General features: G+C 42.0%; 2 protein-coding genes across 4 annotated transcripts; one reads left to right on the top strand and one right to left on the bottom strand.

Moving 5' to 3' along the window:
• The first annotated feature begins 220 nt into the window (after positions 1-220).
• Positions 221-25570, top strand: EIF2AK1 (eukaryotic translation initiation factor 2 alpha kinase 1). 3 transcript variants are annotated; one of them, XM_082199755.1, is made up of 15 exons: positions 221-622; positions 3796-3954; positions 5322-5458; positions 7279-7310; positions 8743-8842; positions 10989-11069; positions 11921-12020; positions 12517-12578; positions 13391-13672; positions 14553-14661; positions 15547-15653; positions 22600-22720; positions 22811-22890; positions 23499-23732; positions 25368-25570. In XM_082199755.1, the coding sequence occupies exons 1-15, from the start codon at positions 484-486 to the stop codon at positions 25494-25496; spliced, it is 1872 nt and encodes a 623-aa protein (XP_082055881.1). In that variant the 5' UTR covers positions 221-483; the 3' UTR covers positions 25497-25570. The 3 variants fall into 3 exon arrangements, with proteins under 3 accessions (XP_082055881.1, XP_082055880.1, XP_082055882.1); XM_082199754.1 differs by having other exon boundaries at positions 222-622; positions 12517-12574; positions 13384-13672; XM_082199756.1 differs by lacking the exon at positions 221-622 and adding an exon at positions 967-1132 and having other exon boundaries at positions 12517-12574; positions 13384-13672.
• On the bottom strand, positions 16561-20604 carry ANKRD61 (ankyrin repeat domain 61). The gene is made up of 3 exons (XM_082199859.1): positions 20251-20604; positions 18480-18550; positions 16561-17568 (listed from the first exon to the last, which is right to left on the bottom strand). The coding sequence occupies exons 1-3, from the start codon at positions 20404-20406 to the stop codon at positions 16680-16682; spliced, it is 1116 nt and encodes a 371-aa protein (XP_082055985.1). The 5' UTR covers positions 20407-20604; the 3' UTR covers positions 16561-16679.
• Positions 25571-25586: the final 16 nt, after the last annotated feature.

The raw sequence follows: 25586 nt of genomic DNA, 5'->3' as shown, positions 1-25586 counted from the left end.
GAATAGTAGTAACAAGCAATTGCAACACCTGGGCAGCAATGCTAACCCGATCTTGCCTTGATCCTTCCTCGCTGCAGAAAAGCCCCATGGTGGAAAGTGCTGGGTGTCAGCCCCATTAAAGCCGATGGCGGCTTCCTTCCGAGTAAACGCGCCTGGCAGCATCGGGCTGTGCTCTGTGGCTGCCCTCCTAATACCCCACCCGCTTACCTGGGCATTATTATGGGGACTCAGTGCGCGACTTGCTCACTGAGGAGACCCGTCCGGGCTCGCCCTCTTTCGCTCGAGAGCGGCCGCGCTTTTTTCCTGTCCCCGGGCAGAGCCAGGGGGCGCCGGCGGGGCGGCCGAGCTTCCCTGTCAGGAGACTCCGCGGCCTAGCGAGGGAGGCCGGGCTCCGTCCCCGCCTTCTTTCCCTCAGCGCGCTGCGCGTTCAGGCCCTCCAAGCTGGGGGTGGGAAGAAGGGCCTCGGCTGGGAGCAAAGCAGCCATGTGGCGAGAGGACGACGCCGGCTCCTCCGGGCAGCGGCGACGGCGGCCGTGGCGGGTTGAGGAGGTTTCTCCGACGCCTCCCGCAGCCATCGCCTTCCCAGAGGACAGCGACGAAGGGACGGAGCTGCCCTTCGACGGTGCGTTAACCGAGGGGGTGCAAATACAGTGGTACCTCGGGTTACAGACGCTTCAGGTTACGGACTCCGCTAACCCAGAAATATTACCTCGGGTTAAGGACTTTGCTTCAGGATGAGAACAGAAATCGTGCGGCGGCAGCGGGAGGCCCCATTAGTTAAAGTGGTACCTCAGGTTAAGAACAGCTTCAGGTTAAGAACGGACCTCCAGAACGAATTACCGTAGGTTCTTAACCCGAGGTACCACTGTAATGGTTTCTAGAGGGAAGGAAGCGCGGGGGGGGGGAGGGAGGCCTCCCCTCTTGCAGTATAGGGGGGAAACGTGTGGAAGGTGAGCCCGGTCATTCTAGCCCTACTCAAGAGTAGACCCGTTGAAATGACGGGGCACGGCTTGCCTCCGGGTCCATGGACTTTGCTGTGGCTGCTGTGCGTTGGGGTGCAACGCTTAGGAGAGGCTAAGTTCCCAGCTATGGTGTCTCCTCAGAAGTAAGGACTAGTGGGACTTGCTCCCAGGTAAGTGCTGCAGATTGTGGAGCCATTATTATTATTATTTATTATATATTGTGCTAGAGAGAACAAAAAAAGAGAGAGGCAGATCTCTGCCTCAAGGGACAGTATAAAATTTGACACAAGGGAGCCAACCTATGGGGAAGGAGGGAGAGAGAGAGGCTAATAATTATACCCCATAAAGGGCAATTTGCCTTTCAAGACCCATAATAATAAAATCTAATTGGTGGTGTGAATTCTATTTTTGTCAACTCCCACTGGTAATATGAAGCTGAGGCTGTGTATACACCGCACTTTTAAAGCACAATTCCCCATTGCGGGGGGGGGGGGAGATAATGGGAACTGTAGTTTACTCCCCCCCCCCACAGAGCTACAATTCCCAGCACTGCTAACAAACCATAGTTCCCAGGTTTCTTAGCAGGGCCATGTGTTGTAAATTGTATGGTGTGTACATAACCTTGGGCTGCGATGCTACTCCAACTTAGCTGGGAGTAAGCGCCATCAAATTCAATAGGACTTCAGAGTTGACATGCTTAGGATCCTGCTGTTACTGGCCTGTCCCAGTGCATGTGTGCTTGGAAGTAACTCCACACTGAAATTCACAGGACTTGCCATCAAGCAAGGGTGAAAGGGAAGGTTTATGTCACAATAAACTCAGATCACAAGTGGTAAAGCGTTTACTGAGCCACGTCACTTTGGACAAAGGCTTTATCTATTTAAAAACTGCTCTGCTGGAAAATGTGCCAATATCCACCCACCCTAACTGAAAGGGATCAGGTTTAAAAACAACACATGAATTTGCCGTATGTATAAATTCCGTCAATATTTGTGTTTGTTTTGGGATAAGGCTTGGTAAACGAGGCTTTAGAATAATTAATGGATAGAATAGAATAGATTCTACTGCTTTGCACTGCAGGAAAACAGTGGGCAAGAAAGGGGTATTATTTGTGCCCTCACAGGAGACTAGCCGTTGGAATTATTTTAACGGCCTGGAAGACAATAATATACCGAGAGTTATGCAACTAAAGCCATCTAGCAGGGACTGTACATGTCATAACATGCAGGAGACATCCAGATCATAGGGCTTTTGAATCATTTTAGTTTTGCTGCTCTCACTGTTTCTGGTTAAACAGCATATTTTGACATAGTCTCCTGCCTGCCGTTGGGTTGAGTTCCACCCCCCAGCCCCGTTTCAGAAATGTTAACCTTATAAACCAAGAATGGGGTAGATGTGGCCTACCAGATTTTATTGGACCACAATTTCCATAATCCCTTACCATTGACCTTGCTGGCTGGGGCTGATGAGAATTGGGAGCTCAATAGCATCTCGAGAACCATAGGGTGCCCCCCTCCCCGTTAGTTAGAGAAGCTGGATTATTTAACAGTTTTTGTGTTAGGAATGGAAGAATGTGTATGACTGAACAGTTATGTAGTTACATCATTCATCTTCACCTTGAGGCAGAGTTAGGGGGCAGTTTCATCATTCCTACTGATCTGTCTTGTGACTTTCTCTTTAGGGCCTCTGGGTACTCTATAATTGCATCAGCTGCCCTTTTTATTATACTGATGCAAACCATGTCCTTTATCATTCCAAACTTAAGCTAACTTAAAAGCAGCCTCCTTATATGTTCTGCATCCTGAGATGGGGTGGCATCAGGCCGGGGGGGTGGGGAAAGGCCCACCCATTTGTCTCTATGGCAACAATCTTTTTGGGCATGTAAATGTCAGTGCTTAACAGACCAGCTAAGGTCATTGCCTTTCAAAGAAATTGGTCTGACCGGTTCAACAGCTTTTTCTAGAGTCTAAACCTCACTTGATGCAGAATCACAGGCCTGGAAGGGACATGTGGATATCATCCAGACTAACCTTCCACCTACTCTTGTGAATAGTTTACAGTGGTGCCTCGCAAGACGAAAAGAATCCGTTCCGCAAGTCTCTTCGTCTTGCGTTTTTTTCGTCTTGCGAAGCAAGCCCATTAGCGGCTTAGTGGATTAGCGCTATTAGCGGCTTAGCGGGCTTAGCGGATCAGCTGATTAGCGGCTTAGCGGATCAGCTGTTAAGTGGCTTAGCGGATCAGCTGATAAGCGGCTTAGCGGCTTGGGAAAAAGGGGGGGGAGGAAAAAAACCCCGCAGGAACTCGCAAGACATTTTCGTCTTGCGAAGCAAGCCCATAGGAAATTCGTTTTGCGAAGCACCTCCAAAACGGAAAACCCTTTCGTCTAGTGGGGCACCACTGTATTTTTAATGATATTATTTCATCAAATGTTACGTCACTTGATTGTTAAAAAAACCCAACAACAACACCCTTAAAGACATTTGAATATCAGCCTGCTAGATGGAACTATCCCTACCCCATGTGATGTTCAGGAGGAGGTTTTTCCAACTCCTCCAGAGCCAAATTCAGGGAGGGCAGCAGGGGCTGAAAGCCCTGTTGCACAGTGGAAACCCTTGCACAGGGCTTCTGCAGATGGGGTTTGTTGGGTTGGTCCTGCCTTTTATCTGGGAAATATGTGGTCCTCTCAATAACACTGTAAAACATTCCAGCTTTGATATTTCTTAGAATAGAAATATTACATAAATTGCCCTTTAATTCCACGGTGTTTTCAACTGCTCATGAGAAAATGTGCTGGCCTGCCTTTCAGCTTTAATTTTTGCCTTATCTTTTTCAGATTCTGATTGGCCTGCAGAACTTCGAGGTGCAAATGGTTCTCAAAAGTTAATGAACATTACAACTTCATTTGCGAACCAGCTCCTGCTTGTTTCACTGCTAGAGCATCTTTGCCATGTGTATGCACAAGATCCAGCACGTTCAAGACGTTTGTTTCAGTGTTAGTAAGAGCTTGACTTACTTTTGCATGGTAGAGTGGTGGTTGTCAGTTCCAGCAGCTGAGGAATTGCATTATTTTGTCTGAATTTATTATATTATATAAATATATTAAATAAGAATGTAACCAATAATAATTTGAGCACATTAAGGTTGCAGTCCTATAACCCTAACCCTATAAGTACTTCAAGGGTCGTAAATCTCATTGAACACATCCGGTCTTACTTCCAAATAAACATCAATAAGCTTTCAGCTCACCATACATCTCTACAGGTGGTGCACCTCAACTTATCTGAATTTCAACTTAATCTTTAACTATTCTGTTGTGTTGTTATTATCTTTGCTCCATCAAGTAGGAAAGCAAACACTTTTAGCTGCCAGTTCAAAGTCTTAGATCACTTAACCAGTTCAAAGTTCTCATGTTGCTCTTGAAATGGACGTATTGTAAAAAAATAAAAAAAAAATCAGCTATAGTAGTTCATTTAGTTCACATTGGGACAGCACAGTTGGTAGAGCATGACTCTTAATCTCAGGGTTTTTGGTTTGAGCCCCCCATTGGGCAAAAGATTCCTGCATTGTAGGGGGTTAGACTAGATGACCCTTGTGGTCCCTTCCAACTCTAAAAGTCTATGATTCTATGAAGGCTGAATTTTATGTGTCATTTTGAATGTAAAAGCTAACCCAGAGCTTAATGCTAGAGGTATAACTGCAGCATTTTAACATGCACAAGTGGATACCTGACATGGTGTAAGGTATCAATAAAACACTATAGCAATTTAAAAATCCCACTAAAATCCCAAAGAATAACTACAAAATGCACAGCATTTATTAAATACAGAAATGCATATATTAAATACGGACAGGCACACATTTCTATGCCACCCGCATTTCCACACACCCACAAACCATCTACTATTTAGACTGATTATTAGATCCTGTTTGATTTGGGTGGGGCAGGAGGGGTTTTTCTTTGAGATAATCAACCTCCTAGAAGCTCCACCCATGGTTACATTTGAACAACAAGAGTGTTCAGAGAGGAATGCTGAAACTCACTACAGTCCAAGCCTGGCATTAAAATACAAACAAACAAAACCCCCACAACTTTTGAATTGGGGCGGGTTTTGGAGAGCTTTTATTTTAAAAGTGTATTCTAATACTTAATTATAAAATGCTGGTTCCATAATTTGGCTGAAACATTTTTTGTTGAGTGTCAAAATGTTTCAGATTGCAAAGATCATTTCCTTGTAGGTAGCATCAGCTGTCAGTGCAATTTAAACAAAGCTAGGCCATGAGCAGTTTTTAATACTTTGAATATTGTGTAAAGTTCAAATGTTTGATTTCTTTTCAAATATTTTCCCTCCTTTTGTACAGTACTGTGTAAGACATTTACTGGAATGCACTTGCTATCTGATTTTGCTGTCCGCGAAGAATTCAGTAGTTTGCGCCTGCAGCACAATCGAGCCATTACTGAATTGATGAAAGCAGCCAACCAACAAATACTCAATGAGGTAAGCTTACTTCAAACTTTATTCCATTTCTCTGCTTCTCAGTTCCCATGACTAGCATAAAAAATACATGGGGAAGAGTATAGGACTTCAGTTCTTTGGTTTCTTTTTGTGATGCTTATGCAGACCAGAGAATTCTACTCCAGTGCTCTCCTGTTTGCTCATACTCCTTTATATGGGCATAGGCTACATTATCTTTTAATGTATGTATAGGTACTTTATAAGTGTTTAATAATAATCTGGAGATCACATCATTAGGAGCATGGTGAGGTTGGTGTAGCAAGATCTATTCTTCTCCATGTGTCAACAAATCTTTTTTTTAAAAGGTCTATAGTGTTTCATGGAAGGATAAAAATATATTGCAGCCTGTTTGGTCATTGTGCTAGACCATGGGTTGTGCTAACTATAGTTTAGAATCTAAACCAGGGTTTGAGCATAAAAAAACCCCATACCGCAGTTCGGCACAGTTTGTCTGCTTTTATTTTCCCTATTAGCTCATAGCTTTGTATGTTTGCTTCCACCTTTATGGTTCAGAAATCTCTGGAAGTGGAGCTGCAGCTATAGCCATAGTTCATTGGTTTGAGCATTATGCCAACCCATAGTTTGCAGATCAACTTCAAATCATGGTTTTCGGTTCTGGTTAGCTGACTGATCCCAAACAGCATTTTTAAAATTTAAATATCATGCCAAACCATAGTTTCTGGTCTAGTATGGACATATGTTAAAGTACTTGCCAGGAGTTCACAAATTTGGTTAAGGATCTGAGTGACACACTGACATATAAACAGTGGCAGCCAATTGTGTCCCTACACTTAACAGAACAGTCAAAGTCTTTCTTCTAGTGTGGCCATTGCACAACTGTTGGCTCAGGCTGATCGGAGCTGGAAGACACCAAATTAGCAAAGGCTGTCTTAGCAGCCAAGTTTCAAGTTAGAAAAGTAAAGAATTTTGCTTTACCTCTGCCAAAAAAGTCTGCAGGAAATCCGTAAGAAAGTTAAAATAAATGAATACATCCTTCACAGAAACTGCTGCAGGTACCCCTCCTCATTGTCTATGACCAGCTGCCAAGCCCCTCAACACAGTTAATTAGAAGTATCAGGAAGTGTGGTCACAGGCAGGTCCCAAACCACTTAAAAGCATAAGTCAGACAAGACTTAGTTGGGGATGAGATAAGTAAGCAGCATTCTAAGTTCAGCACTTCAAAAAGCAGGTGGCACATCCATCTCTCAGCTGCTCCTCAGGACTTGAAAACTTGGGTAAAGTGATCTTACATTTGCTGGACAATATTATATGCCCTTCTGGGAGTGTTTTTGCTTTCTCCATTCAAATGAACTGTGTGGGCCTTGGCTGCTGAATCAGTGGTGAATTGGATCAATATAAACCATGCATGGACATAGACCGGGGCTTTCCCTCCTCCTCCTTCTCTGCAGCCTCCTTCATCCCTTTGCTTCCAAGTTTGGGAATAGTGTTTGATGTGTTGTGGGGCCCTGAAGCTGTTAAGAAAAAGGACTGGCAGATACCAGAGGCACCTGCCATGTTTCAGTGGGAATGCCTTCCCCTCATGCTGCTGAATCCAAGCCAGTGTGTACATGAAACCTTCTGGCTGATTAAGCAGTACTACATAATTACAATGAAAATAAAGAAATGCAGTTGAAGATCGCTCCTTTCTGTGATCAAGTTGGGTTTCAGTTTAGTTTACAAATTAGTTCAATTAAATGAGGGAAAGAATAGTTGCTTTTTGAATATTTTGTAGTAGCTGTCATAGTCAGATGGTGGATTTGATTGGTTTCATAAAAATTGTGTTTTTATTTTTATTTTTGTAGGAGTTTGGGAAAAGTGATTCTTACACAAACAGGTATGTGTTCAAAGTGCTTCAACGAATGTTTAAAATTGCTTGTTGGGCAATTAACACATTAACTCCAAAGTAAGTTTCACTAACGGGACGCGGGTGGCGCTGTGGGTAAAACCTCGGCGCCTAGGACTTGCCGATCGTCAGGTTGGCGGTTCGAATCCCCGCGGCGGGGTGCGCTCCCGTTGCTCGGTCCCAGCGCCTGCCAACCTAGCAGTTCGAAAGCACCCCCGGGTGCAAGTAGATAAATAGGGACCGCTTACCAGCGGGAAGGTAAATGGCGTTTCCGTGTGCTGCGCTGGCTCGCCAGATGCAGCTTGTCATGCTGGCCACGTGACCCAGAAGTGTCTGCGGACAGCGCTGGCCCCCGGCCTCTTAAGTGAGATGGGCGCACAACCCTAGAGTCGGACACGACTGGCCCGTACGGGCAGGGGTACCTTTACCTTTCCCTTTACCTAAGTTTCACTAAGCTCAGTGGGGCTTACTTCTCAGTAAATGTGTTCATTTACTCTCTCTGCCAGAGTCCTCAGTATTACAAATATAAAATGTTGATTATTAGAAGTGTTTTTAAAAAATCAAAACAGGAGTTTCGATTTTGAAAGTGGAAGTTTTAAAACAATAACTAGAGTTTACCATGAAACTCTAGGATTGTTGGAACTATGCTTTTGAGAAGCATCTGGAATTATGAAACCATGAAATCCTCCCCTGTTCTTGCTTACACTGGTATTTTTCATCAAAAATAGGTGGATTGTACCATAGTTAGGAAACCAATCCTGCAGGACTTGCTTGTTTTCTGCCCAAGTGTTTACTACAATCAACCGTCCCCCAGCTCAGTGCTCTCCAAATATTTCAAACTACAACTTCCTCCATCCCTAACCACGCTGGCTGGATCTGATGAGAGTTGTGGTCCAGAACATCTGGAGGGAACCAGCTTGGTTAAGGCTGGTCTGACAACTATGAGAAATCCTTTCTTTTTTAAAAAAAGAATGTGTATAAAAAGGTGTCTGAGAATAGCAAATTATGTCACTATGGATTTGAGTGATAGAGATTTGTGTTCCTTCAGTGTCACAAAATTTGTCTGGATGGAGAAGGAACCTCAAAATTAATATATAGTAGTATCACTCCATATTTTTGTAGTACCTTATATCTTTGAGTACTACAAATCTTTGAGTCAAAACTACATGTTACATGAAGCTGATTGATATCTTCTAACATTTTTTATAAATGAAAAGTAGCCTTGGACAGTGTGACTGAAAGCATGGGAGGACAGGAAGGTACTTAAACTACTTAAATCCTACCATTTGAATGCTAAAAATGCATGCCCCCCATTGATTTCCTGCCCATGAAGGAAAGTTATATTGTTGGTGATTCTAATACCTTTTTATTTGTGATGTATTTTGTTGCTACAACCAGTGATGCCCATCTTTTTAAAAACTAGGGAAAATGAAATTATCTTTGAAGCACAGACTTCTCGCTATATCAATGAATTTGATGAGATTACAAGGCTAGGAAAAGGAGGGTACGGCACTGTATACAAGGTATTTTTTATTCTTTGTTTTAACAACTTTGTAGTAACGGTTTATATTACTGGGTGACCTTCTATAATAAGAAATACTCAAAGAGAAGGGAGTCCAAGATAGATGGGAGTTTTCTAAAGCAGAGGTTCTCCTGTTTATTAGAGCTTAATTGGACTAAAATACTGGCACGTGCTAGAAGAGATGAGATCACAAACTGTGGAACAAACCAACCGTAAGGACTTTAAGGTTTGAACTCATTTGGTGCAAATGACGGTGGGGGGGGGAGGGGAGCCTACGGGTTCTTTATTTAAAGTTTTCTTCTCTACATTTATGATTCGGCAACCCTCCTCTGAATGTTAGTTCAAATTATATTTGTACAAGCGAGGATGGAAAATATTGGATTATAAATATGGAATATAACATCAAACAGAACTGTGTGTGTAAAAAAAAGGAAAAATGGAGGGAAACTCTGTTTTGCAAAAGGTTTATGATGGAAACTTAGAGATGACTTTCCCCCATCCTTTATTATCTACAAAGTGAACCAAATGATGCTAAGAGGACTTGGAATTTAATTTAATAGGAAGTATAATTGTTCATATGTCTTAAGCTGGAAGGAAGAATGAAAGGAGTCTGTGAGCTGCTAAGGAACTGATAAAGTTCTTTATTGAGCCATCTGCAGTTTGACTGACCACTCTTCTTTCCAGGCTGAGAGGAAAAATTGTGACAACAGTTTATTTACTGGGTCAGAGTGACTTTTGCAGCTGTTGTTAAAGTTCTCGGAGCAAAACAATGAAGCACGGGACAGAGCGATGGAGAAATTTCTAGAACAACAATGGGATATCAGCTCTGCCCGAGGCAGGGGTCGGCAACGTGCGGCCCATGAAGACCATTTTACCGGCCCATGAGCTGCCCCTGAACCAAGCCGCCCGCTTGGCGAGTCCGTCGCGCGCTGTGCTAAACCAGTGCGGTGCGGGGACTCGCTGAGAAGCACCAAAAATTGCATCTGCACACACGCAGATACTAGAAATCGCATTTGCGTAGGTGCAATTTTTGGTGTCTGGGCATGCGCAGAAGCCATTTCTGGCGCTGCGGACATGCGCAGATGCAATTTCTGGCGTTGCGCTGTGCCAGTCCGGCCCACAGACGATCTCTGTGGGAGTGATCCAGCACATGGCCGGTAAACCTTGCCGACCCCTGGCCCAAGGCATGATGGATAACAGCAACAATTGGGGGGAAAGAAAGACGTAACATCTTACAAGGACAAGAAGAAACACCACAGACAGAATAATTGCCACACACAGGAAGAACAAGGATATAGTTTGAGTTCCTCACTTGCAGTTTTATAAATCATTTAATGTGTCAACACGAATAGAAGTTATTAATATTGCAGTTGTTGTATAAGGGATTATTATTATTACTGGAATGTAATTGAAACTAATAAGATTTTGGAATGCAGAAAAAAAGAAAATAACAAAACCATCAAATCCAGCATGCGGGGGACCACTACAACTAAATTACATAATTCAGTATTGAATGGTTGGTATTAATTGCTGTATTATAAATCAGTATTGTTATAATGAGGCTGTCATTGGACTGTAATTGGAAACTAATAAAAATTATTACAAAAATAGTAATAGAAGAAATGGGAAATCACAAAGGAGAAGTATACATGAGTAGCCAACAGTCACAAGGTGAAGGTCAGGTAGCTGATAAACCTCAGCTCTTGCTGACCCTAGTTTTAAGCTGCAACCACCTGTTAATCTTTCCCTCTGCCTGAACTGGGTGGTTTATATGTGTACATGGGGAACACTCTGTTCAATACTATTTTCTTTTTTAAAAACAAACCTTATTGAAAATTTTAAAAACCATTACCAAGCATAAAGCATTGTATTTCAGGACAAATGCATGTACAGATGTTAAGTCTTGTGTGCAGTTGTCTACATGGCATTAAAACAGACTTGGGAAATCTTTTACATTACAGTTTAAGCTCATATCCACAGGGCCTGCTTTAATCTAAGGCATTAAGGTAATTTCTCCATAGTGGCTGCTGGGACTGAGACAGAAGGGAGTTTACTACACAGTTGTTAATGTTGTGAGTGACCAGATAAAAGAATGTTGCATGCCAGTTGTCATTTGGCCATCTCTGAGCTGCTGTATCTGATTTCAGGTACGAAACAAGCTAGATGGCCAGTTCTACGCAATTAAGAAAATTCTTATCAAGAAGGCTACCAAAATAGATTGTATGAAGGTATGCACTTTTTTTACATCTGTTCATGTGTTTTGTTTGGCCTGTGGAAATTCATGACTCAGTGTAATTGGTTTCAAGATCTGATATTTAATGTTAGAGGAAAGGGATTATGCCAGGATAATGAAAGGAACAGAAAAGACAGAAAAGAAAAAATTCTGTTGCTGTATAATTCTAATGATTCTGTAATCAGCTACTGTTTATGTAGATAAACAATGCTCCACAAGATACAGAATTTAGGTGATATATCTATCTATCTATCTATCTATCTATCTATCTATCTATCTATCTATCTATTGTAACATCTGGAGGGCCGCAGTTCCCCATCCCTGCTCTAAAAGCAAATGGTATAAGAATGGATCATAGCTAGCCTTCTCAGTGCAGGTTAAATTTAGCCACTTAGCCCAGTATTCTCTGCTTTTGACTTGCAGCACTTCTGCAGAGCTCAGGCCGAGGTCTTTCCTGTTACTTTCTGCCCAATCCGTAATTGACTTTTGCTAGTATCTGAAAGGCTTAAATAAGAGTGCAAAGTCCTCTCCTTGCAGAATACTTTACAGACCAACTAATGAAGCTGCTAACAGCTGGATGGTTTAGCACAGTGGTTCCCAAACATCTGCCTGAAGATGCTGAGGACTGAACCTGGAGCCTTCTGCATGCTAATACTGTGCCGTACCACTGACTTAGAACCCCTTACTACAAGACTAGCACCCTTTGGGGGGTTTTGGGGGGGATATAAGAATGAAGTGCACCTCCAGTTTTATTTCAGGAAAAGTGTTCCTCGGTTCTTGAAATTCTGGTAAACAATGGCTTACCAATGATAAGAACAGGATGCATTCCCTCTTGTTTTTTTGTAGGTGTTGCGGGAAGTTAAAGTGTTGGCTGGGTTGCAGCACCCTAATATTGTGGGATATCACACTGCTTGGATGGAACATGTTCAACCAGCAAGCCCAAAAGGCGAGTACAACATTAGTTTTGTGGCTTCTCTCTGTCGTACATAACACATCACACATCCTAAACTGGCTGTTGGTGCCCAGAGAAATATTTTGGGATCATAATAAACAGCTTTCTGAAATTTCCCCAGTCCCTAGTGTGGCATTAAAAAAAGAGACAGCTCTGGTGCAGGAAAGGTTAAAACAAAAGCAATAAATACATTGTAAGACAACTCCATGGTGTATCAATTTTGGGAAAGCCATGTGCTGTTCTGGTCACTCCATAAATGATTTGAAGATATAAAAATTGTTCGTGGGGTTGTCTTTTTATAGGTTTTGCATTCATAAATATAGTATCTGATCTTAGTTAATATAATAATTTGTTCTTATTAGCTATTGAGATTTTAAACCACCTACATGTTCATAAAGTAGGCAACTAAAAGGTATAATTTTACTATAATCCAATGGTACAGTCAGTCTGTCGTCGTAAAATGTTGTGTTTCTCTTCATCCAACTTGTAGGTGAGACAACTTTGAATTTACTATCCCTCAAAATGTCTTCTGGGCAGAGAAGTTCTGAGTATGTATCCTATGTATCAGTAAGAACAATCTCTCTTGGTCTTTTTCAAATAAAAGCCAAAAATATAGCAGAATGTTGTCTTAACCTATAGCAAGGATCTTTTCTTAAACCACGTAATATAAAAATATATCTTTACCTTTGCTATTCCTTTTGTCAGGTTGAAAAACAATACTGCTTCACCTTGTTCTTGATTGCTGAAAAATGTTTCCATGACTAGTTATTTTAAAATTTGCTGGAGGGGAGAGCAGAGGTTTTCTATTTCATGGTCTCTGTGAAATCCTACATATGTGTCTGTGCCTATAGAAGCCACAGACCACTTCTAGAGCCCAAGCATGGAAAAGGCTGCATGATTGGTAGGCATGAGATTGACATTTTGCAGCTAGCGATTCCATTCCTACCTGCTATAGTGCAGCAGCTAACAGCTTGTTCATCCAAACAAAACATTTTAATTTCACATGTTTTATTTATATAAATGTTTGTGCAAGCGGAAGCACTGGAACTGCTTTTGAACTCTAGAACTGGGTCCTGCAGCAAAAGGTTTCAGTGTGGAGTGCTACTGTTTGCTCCTCCAGTCTGCCATGCCCTGCTGCACACTGTTCCATTCTCCTTCCCACCCCAGCTGTCAGGAGACTTCCTGGAGAAGGGTGGTCTGATGCAGAAGAGTGAGAGGTGACAGCAGGCCCAGTTAATTACACTATGTTAACCTTGTTAACCAATGCAAACTCTGGCACAGCGTTTGAGGAACAGCAGTAGCAGGTATTTTCTCTCCCGCTCACAGTTCTTTGTCTCTCTCCTTACATTTCTTGCAGAGATCAGTACAGCGTTCAAGATATGGAAGACAGCAGTTCCATTGTCTTTGCTGAATCTTCCGGTGGCAGAGACCGTAAAGGAAATAAAATGGATGCATGTGCGCTACCTGTTGAATTGCCCGAGAGCAGCTGCATGAATAACACAGTCAATGGATCAAGAGATAATGAAAATCATCCATCAATTGTATCCCCTTGCAATCATGCTAGCCTTGGCAGTGTTAGTACAAATGATTCTTGTACTGATGAAGAATACTCCCAGAAGGGGATATCTGTGCGGCATCAGTGCCAGGTAAATGCAGGTTCCTCTTAAACATACTTAGTTACCCCTTGACACATGTGGAGAATAATCTTCAGCAACTGTGCAGCATAAATCCAAAACCTAGCTATATTTCTAGAGATGGCTTTTGGACTTGTTTGACTGATTTTATTTATAATATTTTAAAGCTTCTCTTTCATATAAAATATCGCAAAGTGGTATGCAACCTTAAAAAAAAAAGTGCTGGAATAAAAACACCAAATGTCAATAGAAGCTGTTTGGCAAGGAACCTTAAGTTCAGAAGATCTGTCTGAATAATACTGTTTTCTGAAGGTGTCTGAAAGTGAGCAGGGATGACTTCTGCCAAACCTCTACCAGCAGGGAGTTCCATAGGATAGGACCTGCCAAACCACAGGGACATGTTGCAACACCAGAAGTGTCCCATTGGAAGACCTGTTATTTATTAAAATGTTACAGACTGCCTTTTATCATTGAGGTGGCTTACAGAATTAAATAAACGTTGATATATCTGATGAATTTTGCTTTCCGATTCTACGATTGGCAGCTTCTTTCTTTGGGCCGCCTCCTTCTTGGTTTACTTTATTCTGTTTGTAAACATGTCCCATCTGCCTTAATTCTTGAATATGCACATCCTAGTTTTATATTTACTTTTTTTTAATCCTTTCCTACTCTTGGGAGCTGAAAAGGGGTGGAAATGAACACAATTTTCACCTAAAATGTAACAGCCCTGGTGCTCCACCCCTCAGGATGGAAAGACTGGGGGAAATGGATGGACGAAGGAATACAATTTTATTTTTAAAAATGTTTTGGAAGTTGTACATGACCTGATAAAGTGGTGTGTGGGTGCATGTGTATGTATAACACACTGAAATGTTTGTATTTTTCTTCCCAGATAGAGTATCACCTAATGCTTCACATACAGATGCAGCTGTGTGAAATTTCATTGTGGGACTGGATTGCCGACAGAAACAAAGTATGTTTGAAAACAGAGGATGCTTCCAGTAAGTTTTGTTTTTGAAGGCAGAGTGGTGGGGGAGATTCAATGTTAACATGATTTCCTGCCTTTAAGATAGACTTAAAATATAAATAAATATTCTTCTCTGGGCAGCTGTAAAAAGTGCTTCTAGTATTTGCCTGTTGTTTTCTAAGCTGATTTCCATAACAATAAAGGCAATGAATCTTAGTCTGCATTTGAAAGCGGCAAATGTTTTCTTCCTTATTTGTAAATCCTAAAGCCAGGTTTCCGCAAAGCTATTTTGCATGGGCGGGTGCTCCTGCTCAACCCGCATGACCCTTCTCCCTGTCCAGCTGGGATGTGGAGAAGAGAATTCTCATCTTTGTACTGCTGAGGTTTTGTCTCATCTGCACATACCACAACCGAAGAAAATCCCCATTGAAAGGAATGGCTTTTCACGTTGCACTCTGGAGTTTTGGAGCCAGCAGCAGAGGGACAGAGAGGGGGGGCTTCATCTGCCAGCTCCAAGACTCAACCATTATATGACATGCACAGAGAACTTGGGAGGGTGGAAATGGTCAGTAACAAGTTGCCGTCACAAATGTGTGGGCCCCTGCTTATAGTTGCAGAGGTGTTGTAGTTCATTGCATGCAGGAGGTCAAGAGTTCAATCTCTGGCATTGGCAGGTAGGGCTGGGGAAGACCCTTTGCCTGAAATATTGAAGAGCTGCTACCTGTCAGAGCTAGATGGACCTTTGTTCTAGTTCTGTTTTCCCCAATCCAGTATCCTCCAGATGTTTTAGCCTATTCCTCCCATCAGCCCCAGCCAGCACTGCAGATGCTGTATTTTCATATTAACTTCTTTGTTGAAATAGCTGGACGTATTATGCTGTCACTTATAAAATACTTCACTCCCCACCCCCTTTTTAAAGGTCCTTATCACCATGTGGACAACCAGTGGACATTAAAGATCTTCCAAGAACTGCTTGAAGGAGTGTATTATATCCACAGTATGGGAGTCATGCACCGGGACATTAAAGTAAGTAAAAATTCTCACTCGGAGCTTGGAATTGTGGAGGAGGTGGGGATTATCTCTGCAGCTGGGGCACAGTTGGTACAATTTCTGGGCCCAATTTTAACCTTTAAAGCCCTAAACAGCTTGTCATGAGGCTACCCAAAAGACCGACTTCTTCCATATGTAGCTGCCTGAACCTTAAGATCTCTCCAGAGGCACTGCTCCAGGTACCCCCACTGGAGAAAAAGGTGGGTAGCTACCAGGGAGAGGGCCTTCTTGGTGGTTGCCATCCTGGTTATGGAACAACTACACCAGTAAAGCTCACCTACTGTGTTCTTTGTGGTCTTTTCAGTGCCAGGTGAGACAGTTTTGTGCACCAAGGTGTGGTCCCCCAGAAGTTGTTGGGACCCCAGCTCCCATCATCCTAGGCTATAATGAAGCCACTATCTTTTGAACTGACTTACCTCACAGGGTTATTGTGAGGATCACATTGTGTGTGTAGTGGGGAGAAACAAATACACTATCTTGAGCTTCTTTGAGGAAAGGCAGTATAATGATGATAAGAATGAGGAGAAGGCAGAAGAAGGAAGTAGAGGGAGGAAGGAGGAGGAGGAAGAAGAAGTAATAATGGACAATAAAGCTGAGATGCCTATAGCCCTGACCTGGTGAATCCTTTTGCATTTGTGATTTCATTCCGAGCTTTGGGAGCTGATTCCATTGCATCAAGGGAGCTATTGTTATGATAACCAGAATCTTAATAATGACCAAGAAACCCTGCCATACAAGTGGAACTTTTTGTATGTAGAAATCCACTCCCATTATTCTTACAAATCTTTTACCCTAACAGACTGGTTTAAGTGGACGTTATTCAAATAACACTTGAGAGAATTAGTAATGCTTCAGAAGATAAAGCCAAATTAAAGTTTCTCACTAGTTTTTCTTCAAATTTTATTTAATTTAAACAAGCAAGCTTATTTCTGAAAGCTTTACGGGACCCTCTTTTAGCTCTTCTTGTCTGATAGCGTTCCAAAATGTGTGTGGCACAGTAAATCAAAAATAATTTATTTTTGAAGCATAGGAGAAGTCTTGATTGATGTATATGGAATGCCACAAGCTGGTTGGAATCACTCCTTTTAGCCAGAATTTCATGTTACCTCGATATACTTTCCTGATGTTGAATTTGCAAATATCCTGCAAAGACAAGACCTCTGAAGACACTCTCAGGAGCATATCTTTCAGCAGTCCACAGCATGGATGGCTGAGTGCTTTGGGTAAACGACCTTCCCTGTTTGTTAATTTCAAAGGATATGATAAGCTTAGCAATCTCTTCAGTACGTCTCCCTGCCTTAGATTGGTCTCTTTTTCAAGAAATAGGAAAAGTGCAGACTCCTCTTCCTGCGTTAAAGCGTTAACATCTGCGTCATTATCAAGCAAGAGGTTTATTATATCTCTTCTGCCACTTCGGCAAGCGCTGTGAATAACTTCTTGCCCTTCCCAGTCTTTCATGTGTACATCTGCTCCATTGCACAGCAGTAGCTTAACACACTTATCACCTGCTGCTAAGACTATGCCAGCCTTGCAGGCTGAAGACCAGACAGCAAAATGGAGCGGAGTTTCTTTAGTATCTGGAGTTGCGAGATTGGCGTTCGCTCCACAGAGGAGTAGCATGGTAATTGCCTGCTGGTCGAGGATTTCAGAAGCTAGGTGAAGAGCAGTTTGGCCTAACCTATCCCTGTCATTTATATTGGCTCCATTCTTTAGCAGGTGTATTAGAGTTTGATGATATCTGTTGGCTACAGCTAAATGTAGAAGGCTATGGCCATGGTAAATGATTGCGTCAGAATTCACCTGGAAGTCTTCCTCTGGTTTGATGTGAGGGTAGTTTTCTTCATTGCACTGTGCAATTCTCTGATGCATATTCAAGGGGCATCCTGCAGTTCTGTATTTGGGAAGTGATATAATAGGTGGTAAAATGTAATACAATTCTTCTTCCATCAGCCACCACCCTTATTAACTGCCGGGTGGTTTTCTCTAAAGAATTTGTCCAGTATTACCCTTCAACAATCAAGCAAAAACTATATTCCTTATAGTTTCTTCTTTCTTCTAGACCATAAAGTTAGTGTTGCCCAACCTTTATCAGTACATGTTGTTTGGGTATGAGGATGCAAAAAGTATGATAAGGCATATATCATGGATCATCTTAGATTGGCTGCAACCACAGAGCTGAACCTGAGGGTTTGGCTACTAAAGGTTTGCTTCCCTCTGCTACTGTCCTCCTTAGCACCACAGCCTGCTGGAGTCCCAACTGCAAGGTGCCTTGCTTTATAAAGCAAAGCCCCTTAATTTGAAGGAGTGGAGATTGTGCCACACACAGACGATTCTTTGTGCTTTTGTTGGCCTTCAAAGGACTTGGGGGTCCACTAGTCAACTCCAAATTAGGTGGTGCCATTCTAATAGATATGATAGGTTTTCCATATGCAGTCCCCGCCCCTTGGTGTGGTCTACTGAGCTGGGGGAGTGTGTGGCAATACTTTCACAATGCTGGAAAGGCATACAAGAGCGTATGCTTGACTCTTAGCTGTGGGCAGGGCTGGCGTTAGGAATTGGCACCTGTGGGTGCCTGCAGAGGGCTGGCAGAACCCTGGAGCCCATGGTCTCTTTGGGTAGGACGTTCCAGAGAAATTCTACAATTTGGTTCTTCTTGGCATGACCCAACCAAACCTGGCTAACGTCTCATTACTTTTCTGGACTTGCTGCTGAATAGCTTTGGCCAAGCATAGAGGGTTTTCTTCTGCCCACCAAAGGATTCCCAGATCTCTTACCTAACTATAATATATAGTTAAACATTACCTTACTTCAGGAGGTTCAATTTGAAAGGTACTTTTCATATATCTTCCAAGCGGCTTCCTCCCGAACCTTTGCTGCCATATTGGTTCCGGGGCGGGGGGAGGGGGAGAGAGAGAGAGAGATCCAGAATAGGTATTGAAGTTGATCTGAAAACCCTTTTATGCATGTTTGAAGTACAACTAAGGATTTTTATTAGCTCTATCAGAAGGGCTTATATCAGATTGCATTTATGATGCATGTGGCCCCATATACAACTGCCATAAAACTGTCTTTCCATTCTGATTTGAAAGGGTGTGTGCTTCTATTGAGTACCGTATACAATGACTAAAATTTTGTGAAAGAAAAGCTACACTTACTTTGCATGCATGGAAAGCTGTTCAGACATTGTTACAATAAGATATATTGCACAAGTGCCTAGTTTTTGAGGTGCTTTTATAAATCTGTAATTATTTTAAAAGTTGGCCAGTTTTATAAGAAGTGCATAATATTTATTCTCAAATCTTATTTTACATTCAACATGTAGCCTCATGCTGTAAACTGAAAAAAGTCCACTAATTCACTAAGTGTGCTTAGACTTGCAATCTTACTGCAGTTCTACTCAATGGGGCTTAGTAAGTTTTGGAATTCCTGGGTTATTGAACATAATGGGACTTACTTCTGAGTAGACATGTAAAAGACTGTTATCAGCCAGCCTGTTCTTTTAGGTATCAGTACCAAAATACGGTGGCTTTTTCAGAAATCAGAGGAACACCTTAACTAATCAAAGGCATTAATATTCTGTTTGGTATTAATATAGGATCTGTGTCTGGCATCTGTATAAATAGCCTGTTGAACTTTCTATATGAAGGTCTTATTGTATCCAGACTGTTGTCTTTTAGATGATAAGGAGAATAGCAAAAACAAAGTTCTGTCATATAACCTTAAAATTCTATAGCTTATAGAAATATCATTTGCCAAACTGTTTACTTGAAACTTGGCATACATGAACTACCTGCTGAGGTCTACAAAAAGTGCCCAATATTTAACTGACCTGGTAAAAATTTCCAGTCACAGCAAATTAAAAAGTGATGAAAATTTCCCCCTCGGGTATTAAGAAATCTCATATTCTTTACAATTTTGGTGAAAACTACTGATATACTTTCTTCAGGCTTGCTGCAGAGCATGTACTTTCATTGGTTAGGTGAAGTTCTAGTCAGCAGTTTAAAGGTTGTTAAGGTTTTGCTGCCCCATTAAAATATATTAAAAACAAATACTATCAAAATAGTGTCAGGCATGACAGAAAACAAAATGGAAACTAAAATTTTGCCAGGAGAACATTTTTTTGCAGAGGGAGTCACCTAGTGGCTTATATGTAGAATGTATGTTCCTTACGAAATATAAGTGTGTGTTACAGCAGTTATACTGTATGAGGTTTTTTTTGGCTCTGTAGACACATTTGGAAACCTAAGAAACTGTCATGGGGACCATATGTTCCATATGATCACGTGTACCCAGTTTGCCATGGATGGCATGCGTCCCACCCAACACTGAACCTTCTCTCACAAATCACCCTGTCCCAGGAAAAGTGAATGCAGGCCAAGTTGTAAGCAAGCACAGTTTGTGATATTGCATCATTGCTGACCATCAAGCATGTCTGTTAAGACATCAATCAGCCTTGGCTTCCAATTTCCTGAGTTTATGGAGCCTGAACCAGCATGAGGTAGCTTTAACTCTGATCTTAAATGGGGAGGATTCTTGATAATGGAACAGTAAGTAATTTTAGACATATGATTACCCGGAAAATAGTTGGTTCGTGGACCAAGAGGTAATACATTAAACTTTGAAGTGTAGCCCCATCGTTGTCCATTACAGCGTCAAATAGCATTTTCTGCCTTTCATCTAATTCATGGGGTGATTTCTTCCCATAGGAACCTCTAATCAGATTGCCCATGTTTACCAAGAGAAAACGTGCAGCTGAGAACCCTTAGTTTGGAGAAAATGCAAAGGAATCTTGAGCCATCGTTCCTTTGTGATTATGCACAATGCCTGGTTCTAGAACCAGCCAGATGATACCATGACTCTCCCGTATGGGCAGAGGGAGGGATGAGCTTAGTTCGTAAAGAAGCTGTGCAAGAAACAGAGGGTTTGCGCAGCAGAAGCATATGTATTGCCTTTTGGGACTGTTTACCTGTTTCGAAACAAAAATTAAAAAAATTCCTTCCAGTAGCACCTTAGAGACCAACTATTGGTATGAGCTTTCGTGTGCATGCACACTTCTTCAGATACACTGAAACAGAAGTCACCAGACCCATATATATAGTGAGAAGATGGGGAAGGGTATTACTCAGAAGGGTGGTGGGAATGGGTGATTGGCTGATAGGTGTGGTAAACCTGTTGACAACTGTTAATTGGTCTTACAGGAAAAAGCAAGGGGTGAGATGGCTAAAAATAGCTTTATCGTGTATAATGAGATAAGAATCCAATGTCTCTATTCAGACCAGGTCTCTCCATAGTTTTAAGTTTGGTAATAAATTGCAATTCAGCAGCTTCTCTTTCCAGTCTATTTCTGAAATTCTTTTGTAATAAGACAGCTACTTTGAGATCTTGTATAAAATGTCTTGGGAGACTGAAGTGTTCTCCACCTGGTTTCTCTGTCTTGTGATTCCTGATATCAGATTTATGTCCATTTATCCTTTGGCGTAGGGTTTGGCCTGTTTGTCCAATATAGAGGGCTGAAGGGCACTGTTGGCATTTGATGGCATACAGAATGTTAGAAGATGAGCAATTAAATAGTCCTGAGATGGTATGTTTGATGTTGTTGGGGCCAGTAATGGTGTTGTCCAGGTGTATGTGGCAGCAAAGTTGGCATCTGGGTTTATTTTAGGCTCTGGTACCCGTGTCCATGTTAAGTCTGGTTGTTGTATTACTGTGGGTGAGGAGTTGTTTAAGATTGGGTGGCTGTCTGTAGGCAATGAAAGGTCTTCCTCCCAGAGCTTGAGAAAGAGAACTGTCATTGTCTAGAAGAGGTGGTAGATCTCCGATGATGCGTTGAACTGTTTTAACTTGTTTACCTGTTTGTCGATCCTGGCCTACACCTGCATGGAATTGTTATTTCATTTGTCAGTCACTTTATACAAAAGTAAAAGGGACACGGGTGGCGCTGTGGGTAAAAGCCTCAGCGCCTAGGACTTGCCGATTGAAAGGTCGGCGGTTCGAATCCCCGCAGCGGGCTGCGCTCCCGTCGCTCGGTCCCAGCGCCTGCCAACCTAGCAATTTGAAAGCACCCCCGGGTGCAAGTAGATAAATAGGGACCGCTTACCAGCGGGAAGGTAAACGGCGTTCCGTGTGCTGTGCTGGCTCGCCAGAACAGCTTTGTCACGCTGGCCACGTGACCCGGAAGTGTCTGCGGACAGCGCTGGCTCCCGGCCTATAGAATGAGATGAGCGCACAACCCTAGAGTCTGTCAAGACTGGCCCGTACGGGCAGGGGTACCTTTACCTTTTATACAAAAGTAAAAGTTCTCAAAGCGACTGAAAAAGATAAAATGCAACGAGTTTAAAACCGTATAGATGTAAAACAAACAGTGAACAATGCAAAATAAACCTACCCACCCCACTAAAAGATTAGCACAATGTAGAAAGCTTAAATACCAAAGGTCCGAGAGCCCCCCCCCCCCCAAGCCTGGTGCCTAAACGTAGTGATGGCACCCAATGTGTTTCCCTTGGGAGTACATGCCACAGACAGACCACCCAGCACTGAAAAGGCCCGTTCTCATGTGGCTATTGGAGTAACTGGACATGAGGGGTTAATTTCCTTCAAGAGCGTAAACTACCCCATGGATGAGCTTGACGCAGGTGCAAAGTCAGCCAAGCCAGTTGCTATGGTAACTGCCCAGTGCCTCAGCTATATCTTTGATAAATGCATGTCAGATCAGTAGTCTGTCTGTCTGTCCCTTTGCTGCCAACTCATCTCTAGAGACAGACCAAAAACAAAGGCAGATGAGAAGCTTGGACTCTGCGTCAAGTGCAGCTTAGTTCTTAGATTAAATGTAATTAATGAATGAGTGAGAAATGCAAGGTTTCATGCATAAAATATTCAGATTTTGTGAGATATATAACCAGCTTACATTATCCTGTTTTCCCAGCCCAGAAATATCTTTCTACAAGGACCTGACCACCATGTGAAAATAGGAGATTTTGGGCTGGCCTGTAGAGATATTATACAAGAAGATACAACCCAGTTGCTAAATGCAAATAAGATAAATGGTAATTTCAAAGCAGTTTGGCCTTTACTTAAAAATTGGCAGTGTGGTATCCTAAGAATTAATTCTAAATTTTGTCTTTTTTGTTGCATAGATCTAATACATACTTCTGGGGTGGGTACTTGCCTGTATGCCTCACCTGAACAGCTACAAGGCTCTCACTATGACTTCAAGGTACAGCCACTCAACCCTTATTTATTTATTCATTCATTCATTCATTCATTCAAACAAACACTTTACCTCCGTTTTAGTAATTGGGCATACATGTTCAAGAGCATTATTGATGGGTGTTAACAAAAGCAAGCTGATGGACAGGAGCTGGAGCAAAGTCAGTCAGTTCAAAAAGAAGGCACTAGAGCCATGTGGTGTAACATTCAAAATGGAAACAGCTAAATGCAAAAAGTAAAAATAGAGAGTTCTATTTGCAATGATGAGAGGGAACAGAACAGCTGCAAACAATTATTTATGCCCACAGATGAGGTAAAAATGGACCGTGTATGTCAAGTGGCCTGATTTTATGGTGGACAAAAATATAATGGCACTCCAATGTTTGTTTGAAATTTCATGGCTTATTAAGTATGGTTGCATGAAAATTACCAACACCTGTTTTTTTAAAAGCATTTGTTTCTGGGCAAGCTTCTTGAAACATTAGGTTATTTTCTGATATTTTTACAGCTGTATCGCTGAATGCGATTTTAGGCCATTTGTAATGCATTCATAATTTCTCTTAAGACGTAATTATTTTGTGCGCTAATGCTCATATTTCTCTTTTCTGCCAATAGTCAGATATGTACAGCTTAGGTGTGATCCTGTTAGAACTCTTCCATCCATTTGGAACAGAAATGGAAAGAACTGAAGTTTTGATGGGCTTAAGAAATGGCAACATCCCCCTCTCCTTTAGCAGGAAATGGCCTATACAAACTAAATACATTAAGCTGCTTACCAGTTCGGTATCATCGCACAGACCAACTGCAGGTCAACTTCTTGAAAGTGAACTCTTCCATAATTCAGCAAATGTAAGTTTTTACTATATATTGGCTTTGTAAAAGAAGGCCCCTTCTGATTCTACATTCCGTGATATGAGGGAGACTTCTGCAGGGTGAGCTTCATTCTTCAAGATTTACTTGCTGTTTGGGTCAGGCTAAAGGCTCACCTGCTCCTTCTTCCTGTCCCACAACTAATCATATTCCTATGAGAGTCCTGGAAGCACTTTCCCCAGGTTACCAGCATAAAATTATTGGAGTCTGTTCAACTCCCGAAACTGTTCGAAAACCAAAGTGTGGCTTCCAGTTGGCTGCAGGAGCTTTCTGCATTCATTCGGAAGCTGTGGAAGCCGTGTGGGACATTGGGCTTCCAAAAAAAGTTTGCAAACTGGAACACTTCTGGGTTTGCGGTGTTCAGGAGCTGATTACTTTGACAACTAAGCTGTTCAGGAACCAAGGTACCACTGTATTGCAAAAAAGGAATTGTGCAGGCCATTCAAAACTGTTCTCGCAAGGTTAACATTTAAAGAAGGTAGATAATTATTTCCTGATGTTCCTATACATAAGGATAAAATGTACTATATATAGCCAGTGTTGGCATCTCATTACTTTTAAAAAATTAGGTTTTTTATGTAAAATGGCAGTTTTATGGTGTTAAAATCCTGTGTCCTTTTATTGTCATAATACAGTGGACCCTCGGGTTACGTAACTTTTAGGTTGCAAACGTGGCAAACCCGGAAGTGTATACTTCTGGGTTTTGCCACTTGCACATGAGCAGAAGCGGTCTATCGTGCCGCACATGTGTGCAAAAGTGGCACCTTTTCTTATGAAATTTTTGTAATTCGTATCCGGAGGGTCCACTGTTAAAGGAGACTCCTTAAACCCCTTCTCATTCACAAAGAACATGGGTTTGTTTTAATAAATCACCATTTGGACTGAAATGATTTTGTTTTACTACCTTATAGTATTCTTGGTTTATTTCTCTTGAGCATTGGTAGTTTTCTTTGAGACTTACTGGCGCTGTGGTCCAAACGACTGAGCCTCTTGGGCTTGCTGATTGGAAGGTCAGCGGTTCAAATCCACAGGACGGGGTGAGCTCCCATTGCTCTGTCCCAGCTCCTGCCAACCTAGCAGTTTGAAAGCAGACCACTGCAAGTGGATAGATGATGTTGTGGCAGAAAGGTAAACCGAGTTTCTGTGTGGTCTGGTACTCATCACTGTGTCCCGTTGTGCCCGAAGTAGTTTAGTCATGCTGGCCACCTGACCTGGAAAGCTTTCTGTGGACAAACGCTGGCTCTCTCAGCCTGAAGTGAGATGAGTGCTGCATCCCATGGTCACCTTTGACTGGACTTAACCGTCCAGGGGTCCTTTACCTTACTGTAGTGAGACAGATAAGCTAATGTCCAGCTGTTCCTGGAGCCTTCTCCAGCCCTAGTGGCCTTCAGCTGTTTTGAGCTATTACAACTCCCAACATCTCTTGGCCATGCTGGTTAGATCTAATGGAAACTGTAGTCCCCAACATCTAGAGTTACCAAGATGGAGAAGGCTGTATTAGCATTGTGACTACTGCTGGGAACTACATTCATTTTCACTAAAATTGCAATGGTACATTGCACAAATACCTTTGTACATTGTTCAAATACATTGTGTCTCCTGTTTTGTTTTTAGGTTATTTACAATCTTCAGCAGAAAGTGATGCAACAAGAAGAAGAAATTAAGTTGCTTAAAGAAAAAATCAAGCTATTGCAAGAGAAAGATGAGAGAGACAGAATTCAGCAACTTGGCTCTCCTGTTTAAGTAGAAAAACAAAACCAAGTATTTATATCATGTTATGCAAGATACATTGTTTTTATATAAAATTGCTTAAAACAGCTTGTGTGCATATGT

The sequence above is a fragment of the Podarcis vaucheri genome (assembly GCF_965113315.1).
Source record: "Podarcis vaucheri genome assembly, chromosome: 14".
NCBI lineage: Eukaryota > Metazoa > Chordata > Lepidosauria > Squamata > Lacertidae > Podarcis > Podarcis vaucheri.
The sequence above is the reverse complement of the archived record's forward strand: the minus strand, read 5'-3'. Positions and strand labels throughout refer to the sequence as shown.

Coding starts and splice junctions, on each gene's coding strand:
- EIF2AK1 (XM_082199754.1), top strand. CDS start 484: ATGTGGCGAGAGGACGACGCCGGCTCCTCCGGGCAGCGGCGACGGCGG. Junction 22,721..22,810: donor AAATGCAAATAAGATAAATG/GTAATTTCAAAG, acceptor TTTGTTGCATAG/ATCTAATACATACTTCTGGG. Junction 23,733..25,367: donor TCTTCCATAATTCAGCAAAT/GTAAGTTTTTAC, acceptor TTTTGTTTTTAG/GTTATTTACAATCTTCAGCA.
- ANKRD61 (XM_082199859.1), bottom strand. CDS start 20,406: ATGGGCAATCTGATTAGAGGTTCCTATGGGAAGAAATCACCCCATGAA. Junction 18,551..20,250: donor ACGAACCAACTATTTTCCGG/GTAATCATATGT, acceptor CCAATATGGCAG/CAAAGGTTCGGGAGGAAGCC. Junction 17,569..18,479: donor ATTGAACCTCCTGAAGTAAG/GTAATGTTTAAC, acceptor TCCCAAATACAG/AACTGCAGGATGCCCCTTGA.